Source organism: Cyprinus carpio, chromosome A21 (assembly GCF_018340385.1).
Source record: "Cyprinus carpio isolate SPL01 chromosome A21, ASM1834038v1, whole genome shotgun sequence".
Taxonomy (NCBI): domain Eukaryota; kingdom Metazoa; phylum Chordata; class Actinopteri; order Cypriniformes; family Cyprinidae; genus Cyprinus; species Cyprinus carpio.
The window spans coordinates 3,620,165-3,639,338 of record NC_056592.1 but is presented as its reverse complement, the minus strand read 5'-3'; the positions used below and the strand labels follow the sequence as shown (position 1 = coordinate 3,639,338).

General features: G+C 34.9%; 1 protein-coding gene across 1 annotated transcript in view; it reads right to left on the bottom strand.

Annotated features, from left to right (window-relative positions):
• The window catches only part of LOC109058102 (collagen alpha-1(XXVII) chain A-like), an 88,730-nt gene extending 74,960 nt beyond the window's left edge, over positions 1–13,770 (bottom strand). The window contains 5 exon segments of the mRNA XM_042778609.1: positions 646–699; positions 5,198–5,467; positions 5,470–6,833; positions 8,800–8,867; positions 13,196–13,770. Coding sequence (XP_042634543.1) covers positions 646–699; positions 5,198–5,467; positions 5,470–6,833; positions 8,800–8,867; positions 13,196–13,248 — 1,809 coding nt within the window. The 5' untranslated portion in view covers positions 13,249–13,770.
• Between the last annotated feature and the right edge of the window lie 5,404 nt (positions 13,771–19,174).

The following is a 19,174-nucleotide window of genomic DNA, read 5'->3' as shown; positions in this document are numbered from 1 at the left end:
TGGTAAATTGTATTGTCTTTTTTTTTTTGATTTTATTATTTAATTTTATTAAATTTTACTGGTAAGGGTTGTATTGTTTTTTTCTTTAAATTTTATTAAATTTTACATTACAAATCCTCCCCATCCTCCCCAGGGGTGTAATATTTTAGTTTATATTCATAAAATAATTAATATTTCATGTATTAATATATTAATTGATATTGAATAATTATTAATATATTAATAATAATTAATCATATATTATTATCATTACTGTTATTATTATTATTATTACTGCTATTTTTAATTCTTTAAAACTATGTGCAATTGTAGTCATGATATTGTAGCTCCACTGATAGTTTCATTAAATACTTAAAACAGATCAACACAAATAAGAAAGAGCAAAAGAATGTGTGTGAAAGTGAAAGAGACAGACAGATCCGGAGGGGCAGTTTGTGTATTGTTCTGAGGTCAGTTCGACCTGCTGACCAGACAAAACACAGACACACATACTAGAAAGAACCAATAAAGCACAAATACACTGACATGAACAGTGTGTGAGAGATTTTATAAAGCACTGCATTTTACACACTTCCTGTTTATATCTGAGGTTAAAGGTCAATGGCTCTATTAGTCAAACACACACACACACACACACACACTCACCCGAGGTCCTCTCGTCCCTGGCTGCCCTGGTTTCCCTGGAGGTCCCGGGATTCCCTACGAAACACAAGAGTGCTCTTATGAATTAAACACACTCACTGCACAAGTGTGCTTATAGTGCTGCAAGACTCTGTTTAAAAACTAAACACAGCAAAGAGGAAACAGGGAAGTCCATTCGAGGGAATTTCCTTTTTCTGATAATGAGCTATAGACTTACAGAAGACCTGTGGATCCTGTGTCCCAGTGTGTGTGTGTGTGTGTGTGTGCACATCGAGTGTGTTTATGTAAAGGTCCCTGTGGTCCTTTTCTGCAGCTTTGAAGGTATGTACCAATCCCACAATCCTACAGTGCACAGATTGCACAATCTGGCTGCTTTTGTGCCCTCATTCTGAGCACTGTGAGCATGACAGCACTAAGACATGAACATAAGATTTTTTTTTATTATTATTATTATTAAAATCTCTAATCTTTCAAAAAGTCTGTTTCAGTAAATCAGTACAAAACACAGATTCAATGATTCATTTGTGTGAAAAATATTTAATCAAATACTTAATACTTCCAAAATAATTATATAATAATATATATATATATATATATATATATATATATATATATATATATATATATATATATATATATATATATTACTAATATATTCTACTTATTATTTTATTATTATAACTTATGAAATCAAAATTCACAAAATAGTTTATATTTATATTTAATAATATAATATAATATATTTATTAATGTACTTTGTGAAATATTCACCAAACATTTTACAAATATTTTTATTTATAAAAAAGTAATATTTACTTATTAATATAATTTGTTTATAAAATATTGACAGAATGTTTTATAAATATTTTAATTTACATTTTCATATTACATATTAATATAAATTATTTATAAAATTAAGATGTATTAATATAAATTATTTCTAAAAAACATGTGCAAAATATTTTTTATTTAGAAAATGATTAATATTTTATTTATTCATATAAACATTTCTAAAATAAATCAAATATTTTATAAATGCATATTAATAATAATAAATATTTTTATTAATATAAATTATCTATAAAACAAATAAACACAAAATATATTAGTTAAAAAATATTATTATAAATTATAGTATTTCATCAGAATATATTCTGTAAAAATACTTGTTTCTGAAATGAAGTTGTGAATGCTGTTTCATGCAAATAAAATCAATAATTGTCAGTATTTTAGTTATAAAAATTTTACATTTAAATATTTTTGTGTAATTGGTGGTTTGGTACAAAAAAAAAGTAAAAAAAAACAAACAAAAAAAAAACACCCTTTTAAGCCATTTCAGAGCATAAACATACTTTACATATCAAATATCATCAAATGGCCAAAAATATCACAGTTTTTCTGTGAATTTCTCCCAGCTCTATGGCTCAAGCGGTATCATATGTATCAGCATAGTTGTAGAAACAGAGGATCAGTTGGCTTCTCTGTCCTCCACCCCCAGCGCAGTGCCACGCGGCACAGGATGAAAGCCTTCATTGAGCACCGGCGGCTCTCAAAGAAGATGAGTGTGTGAGCTGCTGTGTGTTTATGTTAAGAATCTCAGAGCTCTAGAACTATGGCTCTGTTGATGAAGGAAGGGGGATGGGGCTTTCTCACCCATATACATGTACACACATCCCCACCGACCACCCCACACAGAGTCCTGAATGAATATCCACATACTCCCATCATGCAACAGTGTTTTCAAACGGTGCTCAAAACAGCATCCTACCATACTACCTTATTTAATATTTCTGCAGTGTTTTGTGCACTGTTTGACCCAAATGAGCTACTACATTTGCTACTGCATCCAACAAAGCAATGCTGCTTCCATTTACAGTGTGCTGAATGAATCTGATATAATACAAGAATCACTATTCATCTTTTTTTTTCCTATTACTTAACTGACAAATTTTAAGATACTTTTGGATTAAAAATGCAAAGTAACTCAAAACCGTACACCACTCGCTAAATTACTCATGGAAATAAATTACTCATGGAAATAAAGTAAAATATTAATACTTATTTGAAAAATTTTAGATGAAAAACGCAAAGTGACATGCAACACATCAGGGTAACTATTGTTTATATACTGAAATAAACTGGAAATAAAACAACAAAATTATGACAAACTAAATGAAAATAAGAAATGTTGCCTTGGCAACTAACTGAAATAAGTGTAGGTTAAAGCACTAAAATTACTAACTGCTAATAAACAATGCTAAAAGTAAAATTGAAATAAAAATTAATTAAACCTAAATAGTGATATTTAAAAAAAATAATAATTATTTGAATCATTAAAATTACTAACTGGAAATTAAAACTAAAATAAAAATAAATGAAACAAACTGTAAAATTAAAAAAAATTATAATAAAAATAACAAAAGCACATGACAAAATTACTAATATCTATATATATATATATATATATATATATTATTATATATATATATATATAAATATTAGAAAAAAAAATTAAACAAAAATATTAATATTAAACAAAAAACCTAAAGTTAAATATATGAAACTTAAATAGTAATACAAAAAAACTAATAAAAATAAAAAGCACAATACACAAAGAAAATTGAAAATATAAGCAAAAATATTAATATTAATAATAAATATAATAATATATAAATAATACTAAAATAACATTGTAACATACAGTAGTGACAACAATAGCATATTACTATTTGACCTTGTTTCATGCTTATTTAAAAAATTAGTAGGCAGTACAAAGCACATACTGCACAGTATTTAGTAAGCAGCAGCATTTCATTGTGAACAGAGCTTGTGAATATGATGCAGACAGTGTTTTTTGGGGTTATTGCATACTTAAGTAAGGCTTAAGATAGTGGCTACAGCTCATTATCTTCAGGTAAACTGTGTACTGCAGCTCAGGGCTGTAAATAATTGCAGACTTAAGAGTGTGTGTGTGCACGTATAATTGAGAGAATCGCCGGGTGTGTTCCTGGTGTTTTAGTGAAGTACCTGCTGAACGTGTCTTTATGGTAAAGGATGAGGGCTTTTGGGTAATTATCCTGCGGTAATGACAGAGAACATTCTCTTGGGTGCTACACACACACATACCTATGAGTCCCACCAAATTACACAAAGGTAACCACAGTGATGTGCAGACATAAACAGACACAAGCAAAAATGGGTCATTGTTCAACATGTGGGCTGTTGTGTCAAGTCAGTCAGCTATTTTGGAAAATGCCCTCTAGAGAGTCTGAGTATGTGGACGGTCTGACCATGATGTCATCACTAACTTTGAACATCCTTGCTTAGAGATTTGCTTGAAATTACTGTTTTTTTCAAACTCAAAGTGATGCAAGAAAACACTAACATGAGAGAGGGACGAATTCACATGCACAAATGTTTATAAACTTCACGGCAATTACCAACACAAATTTGATCCTAAATTGATGCTTACAGACCAAAAATTAGAAGCAATACTGATCTGTTTACATCATTTAAGGAGCTTTTGATCCACTTGTGTTTTTGTAACCAGTCTAAACCAATATAAATCCACCAAAAATATATCTTTTTACTTCTACCACCATAAAAGTGATTTTCAAGGTGCAGACTGGACAGTCCAACATGATGTTTGTGCTTTTAGACATTTACAAAAGAATTTATAATGAATTAAACATTTCTATTTGTAAGATTTTTTTTAAATGAATACTAGACATTTATAAAGTCACAAAATATTTCCATTTCAAATACAGGTTTTTCTTTATATTCACCAAAGAATCTTGTATCATGTTTTCCACAAAAATATAAAGCAGCATGACATAATCAGAAATGTTTCTTGAGCAGCAAATCAGCATATTAGAATGATTTCTGAAGGATCATGTGACACTGAAGACTGGAGTAATGATGCTGAAAATTCAGCTTCGATCACAGAAATAAATTACATTTTAAAACATAAAAAAGTGTTATTTGAATTACAATAATATTTAATATTATTGGTGCTTTTAATGTATTTCTGATAAAAAAATAAAATAAAATGCAGCCTCGGTGAGCATAAGAAACTTTCAAAGACACAAACCCCAAACTTTTGAATGGCAGTGTCTATATAGTTCTTATTGCTGCAAGTAAAAATAACACCTCATAAATTAATATGCACACTGTCCCTTTAATAATATTTCAATGTGTCTTAACTAGGCATGACAAGTGATAAAATGATCTCTTCCATGTTAATCAGATTTTTTGTCCTAACCGACCCCGATTGTGACCAGCAGTGGAACATTAAGTCAGTCAGTTGGTTTCAATTTGTACTGTACGATGCAAGATAGTCCCGCCCACAGGGAAACTTCATTGCTCCACATTTAACATCAAAACTAGGATTGTGTGATATTGTGTGAAAAAGACTTTCTTTATCTTCTGGGTGGCATGAATATTATGAATATATGCACATGTGCCCATTTTTACCAACAAACTCAAATTTGACACGATGCACTATCAAGGCTCTATCAAACATACACACACCGTCACAAACAATCAGCTCTCTTACCATATTCCCGGGATCTCCTTTTTGTCCAGGCGGTCCAACCAGAAGTGAAAAGTATGTGGGCTCCGCCTCGAAGCTCTGGAAATCGTTGAAAGCCGGAAGAGTCACAGATTGGACGGCGAACCTTGGAGTGCTCGGTGTGACGTAATGCACAGGTGTTTTCAGCTTGTCAGGATTGACTTTGGGGGTTTCCAGAGTTTTTGGTGGTTTGTGTGGTGCAGCGGTGGTGAATGGAGCAGATTTGGTTGGTTTGTGTTTTTTTGGGTGTAGGGTTTGTTTTTTTGGTTGTTTTTTTTGTTGTGGGTGTGGTTTTTGGGTTGGGAGTGTGGTTTTTTTTGGGTGTTGGTCTTTTTGTTAGTTGGTGAGGGTCTTTTGGGGGCGGTCGGTTCTGGGTCAGACAACGGTTTTAGAATGGCGTTGTGTTTCTTGTTAGGATTCATAGATTGAGCACCAGTAGAAGTATTCTTTGTTGGGTTGATCTTGGTGGGCTTTAGCGTAAGAGTTGGTTTCTTTACCGTGGGTTTTACAGTTGCTGGTTTGGAAAGTTTTGGTGGTGTAGGTTTGGGACCAGTTGTTTTTGAACTACCAGATTTGGAAGAAGTAGGTCGGGCAATTGTGGGCTTTGGTCCGGAAGGCTTTGTTGCACTAAGCTTTGGAGATGTTTTTCCTGGAGTGGGTTTGGATCCAGCTGGTTTTTTAGGGGTAAGCCAGACCGCTCCAGGTTTTGAGGCAGTCGGCTTGGGACTTTTGGGTGTCCTGAAAGTAGGTTTTGGGGTGACAGAATTTAAATGTCCCCTTGACAAAGGAGTTTCAAGTCCTGTTTGCATCAAGGAAAGGGGTGGAGGTGTGGTAGACGTGGGTTTTGGTCGTACACTGTCGCTCATTCTCACAGCAGAAGACACTCCTGCGCCATTTATGGATGTCCAAAGGAAATTAGTGGGAGTGAAAGTGAAAGTGCGATTAGGTGGTAACGTGTGGGCCAATAGTGGTGGGGTGTGTCGGGATGGGAGGGGAAGTAGAGCAGGAGGCACTGGCCTGTAGGTGTCATTTTCTCTGCACTGCCTGCGGATGGCGCTGCAATAGTTCTGCTGCGCTTGTGCCGAGGGCACCACGTCAAACTGGCAAACCGCTCCTTCGAAGGGTACCGCACCCGGAAGCAAAGTGCTGGTGCCGCCCAAGCGGAAGGTTCCACGAGGGTTCAGACGTTCAGGAAGTACGGGGAGTTTCTGTGTAACTCCGCCATCGCTCTCCGAGCAGGGAGAGTGTAGGGTCACTGATTGGCCGTTTAAAACGAAGGCTAGATGATGCCAGCGCCCATCGTGGAGGTTGTACGCGAAGACCGCGGCATTTGCAGGGCCGGCGTGAAGCGTTATCTTGCCGGGCGAAATTTCCAGCCCGAGCTGAATCCGATTCCCAGATAGGACAGAGAAGAGAAATGCTGAGTTTAAGCGGTGAGATCGGACGCTCAGGACGAGAGTGCAGTTCCAGAAGAGTTCTGGTGGGAACACGGAACGTGTCGCCGTGGTAACTCGTGCCCGTGTCGTGAGGATGATTCCAGAGTGGAGGGAGATGACGCCAGCGGGAACGGTGCGAGAACCGAGCTCAGGACGCAGAGCCAACCGCTGCAACACATCCACATCTGCAACAAAAACATATCTTAATACACACATATACAGTACATATTCACATTTACACATATATAACATGATTCAGTTAATTAATTAATGCAAAAAATACAATTAAATAAAAAATAAATATGAAATAAATTTTCTTTTTTTTTTTACATATGTTAATATATTGTTATATAATACACAAACACACACACACACACAGATATATATAATATCTTAAATATAATAAATAAATATATAAACAAATAAACTTTTACATTTATAAACGTAATAGGGTAATATATTTAAAATAAAATTCACGCAATATTAAAATCTTAATTAAAATGTAACATACACACGTATACATTTTTCCATCTATATATATATATATATATATATATATATATATATATATATATAAATAATGAACATATTTGAGTGTATGTATATCGATGTCAGGTGTCACGTGACATTTACAGCTTAAGTGATTGGCTATATATATATAGCATATAGATGACTAACACACATGAACACATTTAAGCCATAAAACTTTCATTTTGATTTCATGGCATCTTGAGGAGGTCCATGACTCCGCATTACATCATTTTAATGTGCTAATTCATTTTTGTGCCATGTTTGTTAAATTCCAGCAGGAAAACAACCTCCGAGGCTAAAACGAAGCAAGGAGTTAACAGCTGCATGTCTATGTCTGATGCCAAAACTCTAGAGCTAAAAACTGGCTTCTGACAGGGAAAATTTGTGAACTTATCGCAGTGAATTTGTAATTGTGTTTCACTTGGGTCAGCATTTGGCTTCACAAGGCCAGGACAGAGCCAAGTGTATGAGAACAACAGCAGAAACTACTTCATTCACACAATAGAACACTGTCTGAATGATGCGTTTGATTGTGTATATGAACGTCAGTTTGCGTTTCACACCCATATCACGAATCACCAGTCAGCAAAAACTATGAAGGACTATCAATGGTTTTGGGCAGGTGCACGTTACTGTGTTGTCATCGTTTTTAGGTGTAATTAGTCACATGGCATTTACAGCTAAGGTGACTGGCTCAAAAAACATGTATGCACAACTCAACTGAGCATCGAAGAGTAGAGATGGCAGAATTCAAATTGTGCATTTCCGAGAAGACTTGACTACTGCATCTGATTTCAGTGAGAGTGCACACACAAATAGCGTACAAATTGGGTCAAATTTAATTAAAAAGAGCTAAATGCAATGTATCGTAAGACTGATTGATCCACGAAGTATACATGATGCTTCCCTATAATTTGGACAAAATCAATGCAGTCTTAGAATGCAGCATAATAATTTATATATATATATATATATATATATATATATATATATATATATATATATATATAATTATTATACTTTTTTTTTGGTTAAGCCAGCTGGTGAACTCAGTAAACTCTCAATGCTGTCATGTAAACAGATCTTAATTCCTGTGATATTTGCTTTGATTCAGTAGATTTATCATAACTTTATTCCCAGGCCTTTTCATATGTGTGTTGCTGTCAAGAGATCAGCATGAATCAGCAGTCAAGTGGGAACATGATGTCATTTTTTCGGTAAAACAGACATGCACTAACACACACACACACACACACACACACACACACATACACACACACACTCATTCATGTAACAGGGGTTATAAGACATGCTTTACTGAGGAAAAAGTGCTTGGAACTGAGGGATGTTTGGCAGGAGGAAAGGTAAGGAAACTCATACATATGTGAGAAAGAGGGTGTTTGCGTTTCATGAATCAGGGTATAAAGTTTAATGTTGTAAAACTTTCCAAACTTAGCGGAAAGTGTGAGAACATGAAACTTTATTATTGTGCAATAATTCAATGGCCTCAAAAATCTAGTTTGAACCAAATTTTAAACACTATTTCCATTGCAATCACACATATGCAAACAGATGCTGCATGTTCATAAATATAAAACACATTTTTATTTCATATCTTACCTTCAAAGAGTACTTGGGTGAATCCAAAAGAAGTACAGTAAAGTAGAATACACAGAAGAAGAGCTCTCCTAGAGACACAGAGAGAGAAAGACAAAGTTACTCAATTGAATATCCACTATTTTTGCGGCTAGCCGAGTTAAATGTTGAATCAGACCTTTACATAACAGAAGCCACTTGTCAAAACATCATCATAACAATGGAGTTACACGTTTCAGGCTTCTTGCACTGGCCTCGACCCAAACAAGTGGAACATTTTTCTGGCAACACCATCTTCTTGGAGTGAGTGGAGTGAACCATCAAACTTATGGATGATGCCGGCTGGTTAAATTTATTTCCATGTTTATAGTGAATGAAAACATTGTGCGTGTTTTTGGTGTCTTTTCTTTCATTTGGAAAATGGAAAAAAAAAAGTGTATATTTAAGAAAAACATTTACTACAGAGCTTAATTGCTATTACACAACTTGCACAATTTAAAATGTATTTTCCACAGTTGAGCATTTTACAGAATCATCTTAGCATATAACAATGCATCAATATTAAAATTCTGACCAATACTGATTATTTACATGTTATAGCCGATAACCAATAAATAGAGAATCTACACTATTATGTGCATAATAAAATTTTAAAAAATAAATGTATAATAAAGAAATATAAATTATTGTGATGTATTATGCTATTTATTTTAATTAATTGTTTTATATGATACTAACAAAATGCAACTAACAAAGCCAAATAACATATTAATATGTATGTATGTATATATATGTATGTATATATATATATATATATATATATATATATATATATATATATAGTTTTTTTTAAATAAATAAATGAATGCTTTATTCAGCAAATATGCACTAAATTGATCAGAAGTCAATTGATCAGAAATATTTCATAATATTACTGATTTTACTGTATTTTTGATCAAATAAATGCAGCCTTGGTGAGCAGAAGAGACTTCAAAAAATGTAAAGTAATTTAAAGATTAACTTTAAGTAAGTGTCAGATGACAGCAAAGGTAATCTATAAAATAACTACACAAATATCTAATACTGACCAATATAAAACCCTCAATATCAGCTTAGTGTAGCAAACACTACTTACACTACTGTCAAAACTGTTACACTTTATGCATGACAATTCCACAAAGGAACCTCAGATGTAGTTTTTTTTGCCAGACTGACCCTGATGAACTTTGAACCCTAACCTCTGATTTCACAGACACATGAAAGAGGAGTTGACTCGCAGGGGAAGGATTTCAATTATGATTGGCAGGATAGATGGAGCTCTAAACCCCCACTGTGTCTGCGGACATGTTTGTGTGAGTGTGACAGCTGCTTTAAACATTACCTGCTGACCACAAAACACACATTCTTTTATCTATCACTATACACACACACGGTCCTAGACTCCCCCAGGATCCCGTACCTGAGTCAGGAAGTGAAGCGTCTCACCGCAGAGTTTCTCAGCCAATCAGAACAGGAGAAACACTGGCCAGTCTTACCTCACAGTTAGTAAGCCACCGCAAACAGACGAGTGTGAAACAGTGTGTGTGTGTGTTTCACAGCTGAATGTGCTCTTTCTATTGTGTGTGTGTGCTGCAGAAAATGACTCATGTATGTGTCAAGCATCTCTTGAGTCTCATAGACACTGTGCAAGTGAATATTTGTATATTACAATAACCGAACCGAATCATTTTAAAAATCAATTCAAATTTTAATTTTGTAGGAAAATCTGCATGAGAAAAGGTTAAATTGAGCCGACAGATTTACATCCCTCAGTTGATGCTAAAATATGCAATAACTAAAGTTATTATGCAATAACCAAAGCAGATTTAGAAGAGAAGGCGAAAACAAGTGTATGTCTGTGGGACTAACTTACTAATAAAAAACTTTTTATCTCACAATTCTGACTTTTAATTCTCACAATTCTGAATTTATATTAAAATTCTGACCTTTTTTCATCCAATTTGGAGAGAAAAAAGTCGTCTCTGTCAGTTTATATCGTGCAATTCTGAGGAAAAAAATAATAATTTCAAGAAGAAAAGTCAAAATTGTGAGATAAAAAGTTGCAATTACCTTTTTTACTCATTTATTCCATGCCGGGAACAAACTCGCATTGAAACTTGACCATAGAAGTGAGTAAATTCAGACAAAACTTCCATTAAGAGATGTTGCCAATTTGAAAAGCAATCAAATAAAATAAATACTCATTATACAGTAATTAGCTTACATAAGATTATTATATAAGATATTTAGTCAGTGCAATTAAAGTAAAAGTGTATTTGTAGTGTTAAAAGTGCATTCAGCTCTCAGGTTTCCCTCTTCCAGGCCTACACAGTTATTTAGTGAGTGGAATTTTCTCAATGGTAGCAACCACATGTACACACAAAACTCACACACACTAACACACACTATGTACACAGACGACTAAAAAGCCCCATCCTTGCATATAACAACCCTTCTCTTTCTTTCTCTTACTTCAGTAATAGAGGAGTGGAAAATTCCTTCCGTTCGGCACACAGTGATGGACATTGATGAGGAAGAACCTGACCCCTGCTCTACAGTACCCTCTCTCTCCATTTCACTCAAACACTTAGGGGCAAAATACAAGTTTGTGTTAAAAATCTGGGAGTATTTAAGTATATTATGTAGTAGACAAGAACATTTCTCTGACATTGATGCTCCTGAATGATTATATCCCTGTCAGATCGTGAGTTGGTGCAATGTAGGGCGCACCCTGGCGGACAGTGGCGGAAGCGCAAGGGATCCGGTTACAGGCCGCTTACAGGAGCGATGAGCGCCGTCAAAAACAAACGAACAGCGGTGGAGAGTGCAAACAAGACCGTACATGATGCAGCACAACCATACAAATAACTATGAAAACGGATAGTTGATTGGTTAATTTCAGCAGTGCTAAAATACACGCCAAAGCTATTACACGAAACACCTGTTCACCAGCTACTGTGTGTATCACTGCTCACTTCAGTTTACACCTCAGGGACTAGATCTTTCAGCGGAAGGATGGCACATTTGCTTAATAAAATTAAGTTTTATGGAAAATGAATATGATATGATGTATATAATTGAACAGCTTTCCCACACTACAATTCCTGTTTCACATTCAAGTTTCCTGGAAGCTGTTCAAGTGCTTCATGTCCAAGACTGACTCATGGTCCTACTTTCGTTTTTCATTCATTCCTCTTAAGAGATATTTTCTAGCTTTCCTGCATCAGATTCGTGCAATGCACTGGGTAGATGTCAAAAAAATAATGTTGTATAATGGTTGTCAGAGTGATATTTAAAAACACACATGAACAAACATGCAAAGAACAAAGTCACAGAAAGCTCACTTTAAAAGGTTTCAGGGACCTTCCATGAATCTTAGTTTATGATATAAATAACTACTGGCGAATGTTCTATAATAGACATGGGACATGGGGACATCCCCCTCCCCCCCTCTGTTTACATTTCATTGCATTCAGTTTTTTAAAGACAAGTTCATTCATTCATTCATTCATTCGTGAGTCGTGACGCATCCACTCGCACCACGGGCATCAATTAACCATGCGAGTCGGTTCTTTTAAGTAAATCAAAAACACTTGAATCTATGGAAGCGGTCACATATAAATACATATAAATTCTGTTTAAATAACTTATGTATTCAAATGAATTAATAAATTAAATGTTAACAGGTTAGTTCATTCAATATATAGGCCTAGCTAATAAAAATAAATATTGGAATGCATGCCAACACTCAAATGAAAAAGTCATTAAAAAGCGAGACCTGTAGGCTATTATAAACCAGAAATAATGTCATTAAATAGTAATTTAATTTCTTTCTCAAATGCATTAAAATGAAATGGAACCATAAAGGAACCGGAATCGTTCATAAAAGTGGGGACCATTGCCATCCCTGTTGTAAAAAAAAAAAATACCGCGAGCACGCGTCCTACGTACACGGCTCCTCACTGGAGTTATAAATGAACCCAAAGACCTGATTCAAAGTCAAGACCATATGCTCTATGTCTATGTGCGAAAGGTTTGTATTAAACTGACCTTGGAATTCTTGGACCTCTCCAGAAACCTATGCTGCCTGCGCGTAATGATGGTAAAGAGCTGGCTCGAGCGCATCTCTGCTGGTACACCTGGACCCTTTCAGTTAAAGATCTGTTTCTGTTCAGTTCTGAACGCTGGCCAAGCTACACAGGTAGAGCGGCGCGCGCGAACAAGCGCCCATTCACCCGGCACCAACAAACACACACAAACCAGCGCGCCCTGCGCAAACATCCAGCCACCAAGCGCTCTTTGTCCCCGGTGTTACCGGGGGACGGAGGTGACCGACCTGCGTGACTGTTGGTACCTGATATGAGGTAAAACTGAAACTTACTTTGCCACCAGACGAGAGGTTCTGCGGACTCTCCTTCGGGTCGCTAAATTCATTTGTATTCATTTGTCCCGGCAGTCAAAATCCTGATCCGTTAATCTGCGTGACTGCGTCGCTGCCCGAGAGCGCGAGCCGTCGTCTCATGCATCGGATAAACCGTGGTGCGGAATGAGCGCGATCTCCCACCGGTCTGCTGCGCGACACCACCATAAATCCCTCCCGTGGAGCGACGAGAATAATCCGCGGGCGATTCTGTCCGGTCCTGCCCGGGTGCTGTAGGCATTTATGCCGGGTTGGCAACAGCTACAGCGGCTCCTGGATGTTTGGTGCTTGGGGGGTTTGAGGAGTCAGGAGTGGAAGTTTCATCCTTTTTCCTTTTTTAAATAGCAGTTTGGAGAGAAGCTGTGGCGAGCGCCGGGTGTCGAGTTTCACGGCCGCCGTACATAACGCCCCTTGTGGGAGGGCACACCGGGGCATCTCAGCCCCTGCCAAGGTTAGGCTACCAAAGGGCTTTTCACACTTAAAGATGTTAACCCAGGGTCAATTTTAATTCAGGATTAACTCTGGACTGTCTTGTTCCAGGTTTCAAACTGTTCATGTTTTGCATTTCAGAATTGCTTTATTGGTTTAGGCAAGACACTAACAAGCAAAACACACTTAAATGTATATTTTATTACACCTTATCTCTTTGCGTCTGTCAGTCACTTAAAATTCATATTTTTAACCCTTTCCACTCAGATGCATATTCTGGATTTCCACCTTAATTTGACAAGTTTAGACGTTCATCCTACACACAGTGGAAGAAATGTAAAACACGGGTGCAATGTAAAATAATGTAATCAATTAACTGGAAGGATTGTGATATCTATCTATCTATCTATCTATCTATCTATCTATCTATCTATCTATCTATCTATATTGCCCTATTCACCGGGTGGTCTTCCATTAAAAATACTTAATAGTGTGTTTAAACCCAATTAAAATACAATTAATATACAGAAAATATTATTGATTTGACTAAACTGAAACTATCAAATAAGAAAAGCTTACAGTGAATAGTGAATATCATTGTCTTCCGTAGAGCTGCTTTGCAACACTGAACTTAATTAAGCTGAATATTGTCTTCTATAGAGCTACATTTGAAAAAAAAAATGAAAAAGTAATTTCATAATTGATGATTTTTGCAACACAGTGGAAATATTCAGCTTTTGCATCTATAAACTGACTTTCAAAAATAAACCAACTCAACTGACAAATATTCATTGGAATAAAAAAAAAAAAGTGGCAACTAGCCCTGGTCTCCCCTATTTACAAGTAAAAAAAAAAATAAAAAAATAAAAATACATGGACAAGTATAGCATGTAAACGAAACAACTTCTATATCTGTTTCCACATCTACTAATATAGTATTATTCCTTCACATTTAGAAGTTAACATGAAATCAAAACTGAACCTAATTACTCTTTGGGCTGATTCATCACTCTTCTAAAGAGAATCACTGTTTGTCTTTGTATTCTTTCATCAAAATATAACAACTTGCTCTGTCTTTGACTCAGCCTCTCAGTCCTCCCCAGCTCCAAACACCTGTATCATAGAAACACTTCACCATCCACTCAATCGTTGATGGATAAAATCAAGTCCTGTCCCTTCTTTTTTCTTTCACATATTGTGTTTCACTCTGAAATATACCACATTATTAAAGTACAACAGGTTGCAGGCACCATTTTATCAGAGTAGCTCTCTCAGATGCTGAAACTAAACAGCACTGATAATCTCATGAATATTTAATGAAGCAATCACTGAGTCAGTTTATGATTGGATGTCTGCTGATAGATTGCTTCACATTGTTTCAGATTCTACACCTTTTTTGACAGCAATGCTAACTTCTTGAGTAGGGCTTTAACCTAGGGTTAAAAAAGGTGCTGAACTCAAGTGAAGAGAATTTAACTTTCTTAACCTTGTGAAAAACCTTTTAAAAAAAAAAGTCTAAAGTCCTGGCTGCTACCTGCAGAGCTCTGAAATGTGCTCTGTGCTAAATAATTTAAGCATGAACAATAACATCAAACATTTTAAGCATTCTGAGTTTCTGTATGGTTTGTTCAGAGGAAAAACAAGTCTGAAAACCTACCGCGCAAAGCATTTCCTCTAATTATGTGCATTTGGGATGCATAACCACCACTTTAACCTGACAATTTGCCATTGGATATTTAGCAGCGTGAATTTAGAGCTTACATAACTCCCTGTAAAGATACAGATTCTGATCTAAATATGGGCCACACACCCACATCCAGACCAGCATACTGTATGTCCCGCCCTGTAAACGCAAACGTATTTAAATATACATTTCTCCTGTTCCACACACTCTCTGCTGCCCATCAGCAAGAATGTGTTTTCCCCTCCATCAATCACTTGATATTATTTATTATTCATGCTTAATGTCAGCATCAGTTGTTTGGTTGTGTATGTCACTAATAGATCATGAAAAACACACTAAGCTGGCAGGGATGAGGCCACACACCTGGATACGCCTGGCTTTAAAATGAGGGTTTTATGTAGAGTTACAGTAAGATAGAAGCTCCATATGGTTCACATTAATCCAAACACATGAAATCGGTGCGAGTGGGATTAGCAGAGCATATAACATATAGCAACATAAGACACCTAAGCAAAACACAGTTAAGTCAACATGAAATTAAAATTGACCCAATTAACACGATCCTGGGCCTACTGTAGATGATTCATTAGTGCAAGTTTGTATTTGTAATCTTTCATCAAAATGTACTGGGACATAAGACAATATATATATATATATATATATATATATATATATATATGTATATATATAATATGCTCATATTGAGGTTATAAACATTTTTGAGGTATTTGATCAAAAATACAGAAAAAACAGTAATATTGTTAAATATTATTGCAATTCAAAATAATGATTTTCTATTTTAATATACTTTACAATATAATTTTTTTCCCGTGATGTAAAGCTGAATTTTCATCAGCCATTACTCCAGTCTTCAGTGTTACATGATCCTTCAGAAATCATTCTACTATGCAGATTTCTTATTAATTTAGCAAACAGTTGTGCTGCTTCATTTTTATTATTTATCTTTTTGAACCTGTGATAAGTTTTCTGGATTTTGGATGAATCATTTTTTTTTAAAGAACAGCATTTATTTAAAACAGAAATCTTTTGTAATAACAGACTATTGTTCAAAAGGTTTTTTTTTTTTTGATAGAAACTAATACTTTAATACAGCAATGATGTGTTAAATTGATAAAAAGTGATAGTAAAGACTTATATTGTTAGAAACAATTTCTATTTTAAATCAATGTTTTTTTTTTTTTTTTTTTTTTTTTTTTTTTTTACTTTTTATTTATCAAGAGATCCTGAAAAAAGTATCACAGGTTCCCAAAAAATATTAAGCAGCACAACAGTTTTCAACACTGATTTGATTTTACTTTTTTTTTTATATAAATTGTATATTAATATAAAACCGCATTTATTCAATTCAAGCGAACCTCAATCTCCATTTTATCAAAAGCAGCATGTGTGTAAAACAAAGAAATACAGATTACGTTACTGAAATGAAGCATGAATGAACTGTTTTGGCTTCTTTTCTGTGTTTTTGTACAATCTGTCATTACTGTGGCACAAGTGTTGCTTTTGTATTCAAACATCTGTGTAACATTCTCTGATACACTGTTATTCATATATCAGAGAATGTTAAGACCACGTCCACAAATGAGGCTAATTTGTTCTGCTAATCCTCTTTATGAACTAATCCATCATCTCACACGAGCCGTTTCCCTCAGAACCTATCACCACAGTTCAAGGGTCACGGGACGGCTTCTTTCAGGCTCAAACATGACTGGAATACTACCATGCTGCATACTGCATACTGTGAAGTTCACTGTTTGGGGTCAGTAAGATTTTTTTTAAAAGAAATTAATACTTTTATTCCGCAAAGATCAAATTAAATTGATCAAAAGTGACAGTAAAGACATACTGTTACAAAAGATTTCTATTTTCAAATAAATGCTGTTCTTTTGAACTATCTATTCAAAGAAAAGAAAAAAGTAAAATATTTTTAGATTAAAAGTCACAATTATCTTTTTATATTTTATTCTCTGTCGGGGATTTTTTTTGTTGTTGTGAGAATTAAACTCAGAATTCTAAGAAACAAAGTGAAAAAGTAATTAATAGTTTATATATTTATTTTTTTGTTTTTTTTTCTTTTTTTTTTTTACTTAGTAGTGGAAACAAGCTTCCATAGAGTGATTTGTGTCCTGCAAATATATTGTCACTGACTGTAATATTCTGCAAAGTGGTGTAGACTAGTAACTGTTATTTTATTCTGGGCATAAGATCAACCTCTAGCTCATCTACACACCGTGCCTCAGGCTACACACACTTCGAAAGCAGATACACGCACCCTGTTGTCCAGGACACTTTCTTGGAGTCTCTAAATTGTGTGCTTTACACTTTTGTTCCTCCTCCTGTGTTTCAGTCAGGGTTTTATTCAATGTTGTGCTAAAATTACAGCCTAGCTTGTGTGTATCATTGTGTGTGTGTGTGTGTACCACCCAGACTGCTTTGATTATGCTCATGCTGGCCCAAAGCTTTAATTACAGTCCAAACCAAATGCTCCTAACACTCCACAAATAACCCGGCCAGACCGGATCAAATGCTCGACGAGCTCACACACCATCATTATGCAGGACACGCCCCTAAATCTGCTGTGCCACACCCTGATCCAATCGCAGAGCGGCATCTGAAGCAAAGAAAACATGAAATAACTCATAATACTCATAAACTAACAAACGATGGAAAGTCTTTTCCACAAACGACCAAATAATGATCCATACTCAGCAAAAAGCAGCTTCAAACGGCTTCAAGTTTCTTAATCATCTAAATTCAATCAACCAATGATAAATTTTACCATTTCAAGTGTTCTGAAATCTTCAGTATATGCAAAAATTTAGTGTAAAAAATCAATATATGCAAAAAAAGTAGGTCTAAATACAGCGAGAGAGAGAAAGAATGAATTGTTAGTGGTGTTTGTCTGTGCAAAATAGTAATAGCTTGCCTTAGTAAACACCACTAATGAGTAAGTTAATAAATGAGAAGTGTCAGCTGGAAACGGCATGTTGACCACAGCTTTGGTCAGTTATCAGTTGGATTTGTGCGCATATGGTGTTTTATCAGCTGTTCTGTGTTTCAGTGCTGACCACAGATCATCAGGATAATAGCAGAATAAATTATATAAATTGGTCTGGCATATGCTTTTCTACTGTTCTTATTGTACTAAACACAAATAGATCAATCAGTGGGTCCGGTAGCAGCAGCTAAATGACTTGATTAAAACACACAGCATAATCTATAAGTGCCAAAATGAACATGGAGCTGGAATGATCTCATTAATCTAAAGACTATAAAAATCCCCTTTAAAAAGTTTGTAGATATCAGTGTAGGAGATGAATGTCAAGATCATTCATTGACAGTGTTTGTAAATGACATTGTTCTAGGTTTTATGCATTGTTCTAACATTTTACATCCAATCCTTAAACAGTAAATAAATAAATAAATTATTTCTTCAAGACACCAATGAGATAAAATAAAGACTCTTGCTGAAGTAATACTGCTTCTCACATTTCTCCCGATGGAAAAAAAAGGTAATATCATATGTATTTTCTCTAGCGTTTCATAAGAGATCTCAAAGGTGCCAAGATCTACCAAAATACCAATCAACAGTTTAATATAAACCCAAAACCAATTAAAAGTCTCAATATGAAATATTTCTCAAATTATCAGAGCTGCTATCAACATCAACATTTTATTTATTCTCAGTTTTTTTTACATTTTTTTATTTATTGATTTACAGTTGATTTTATTATGCAGGATATGGGGAAAAACGTCACCCTAGACCAAGACCTATTTAGTTTATTATATTAATAAAAAATAAAAAAAAT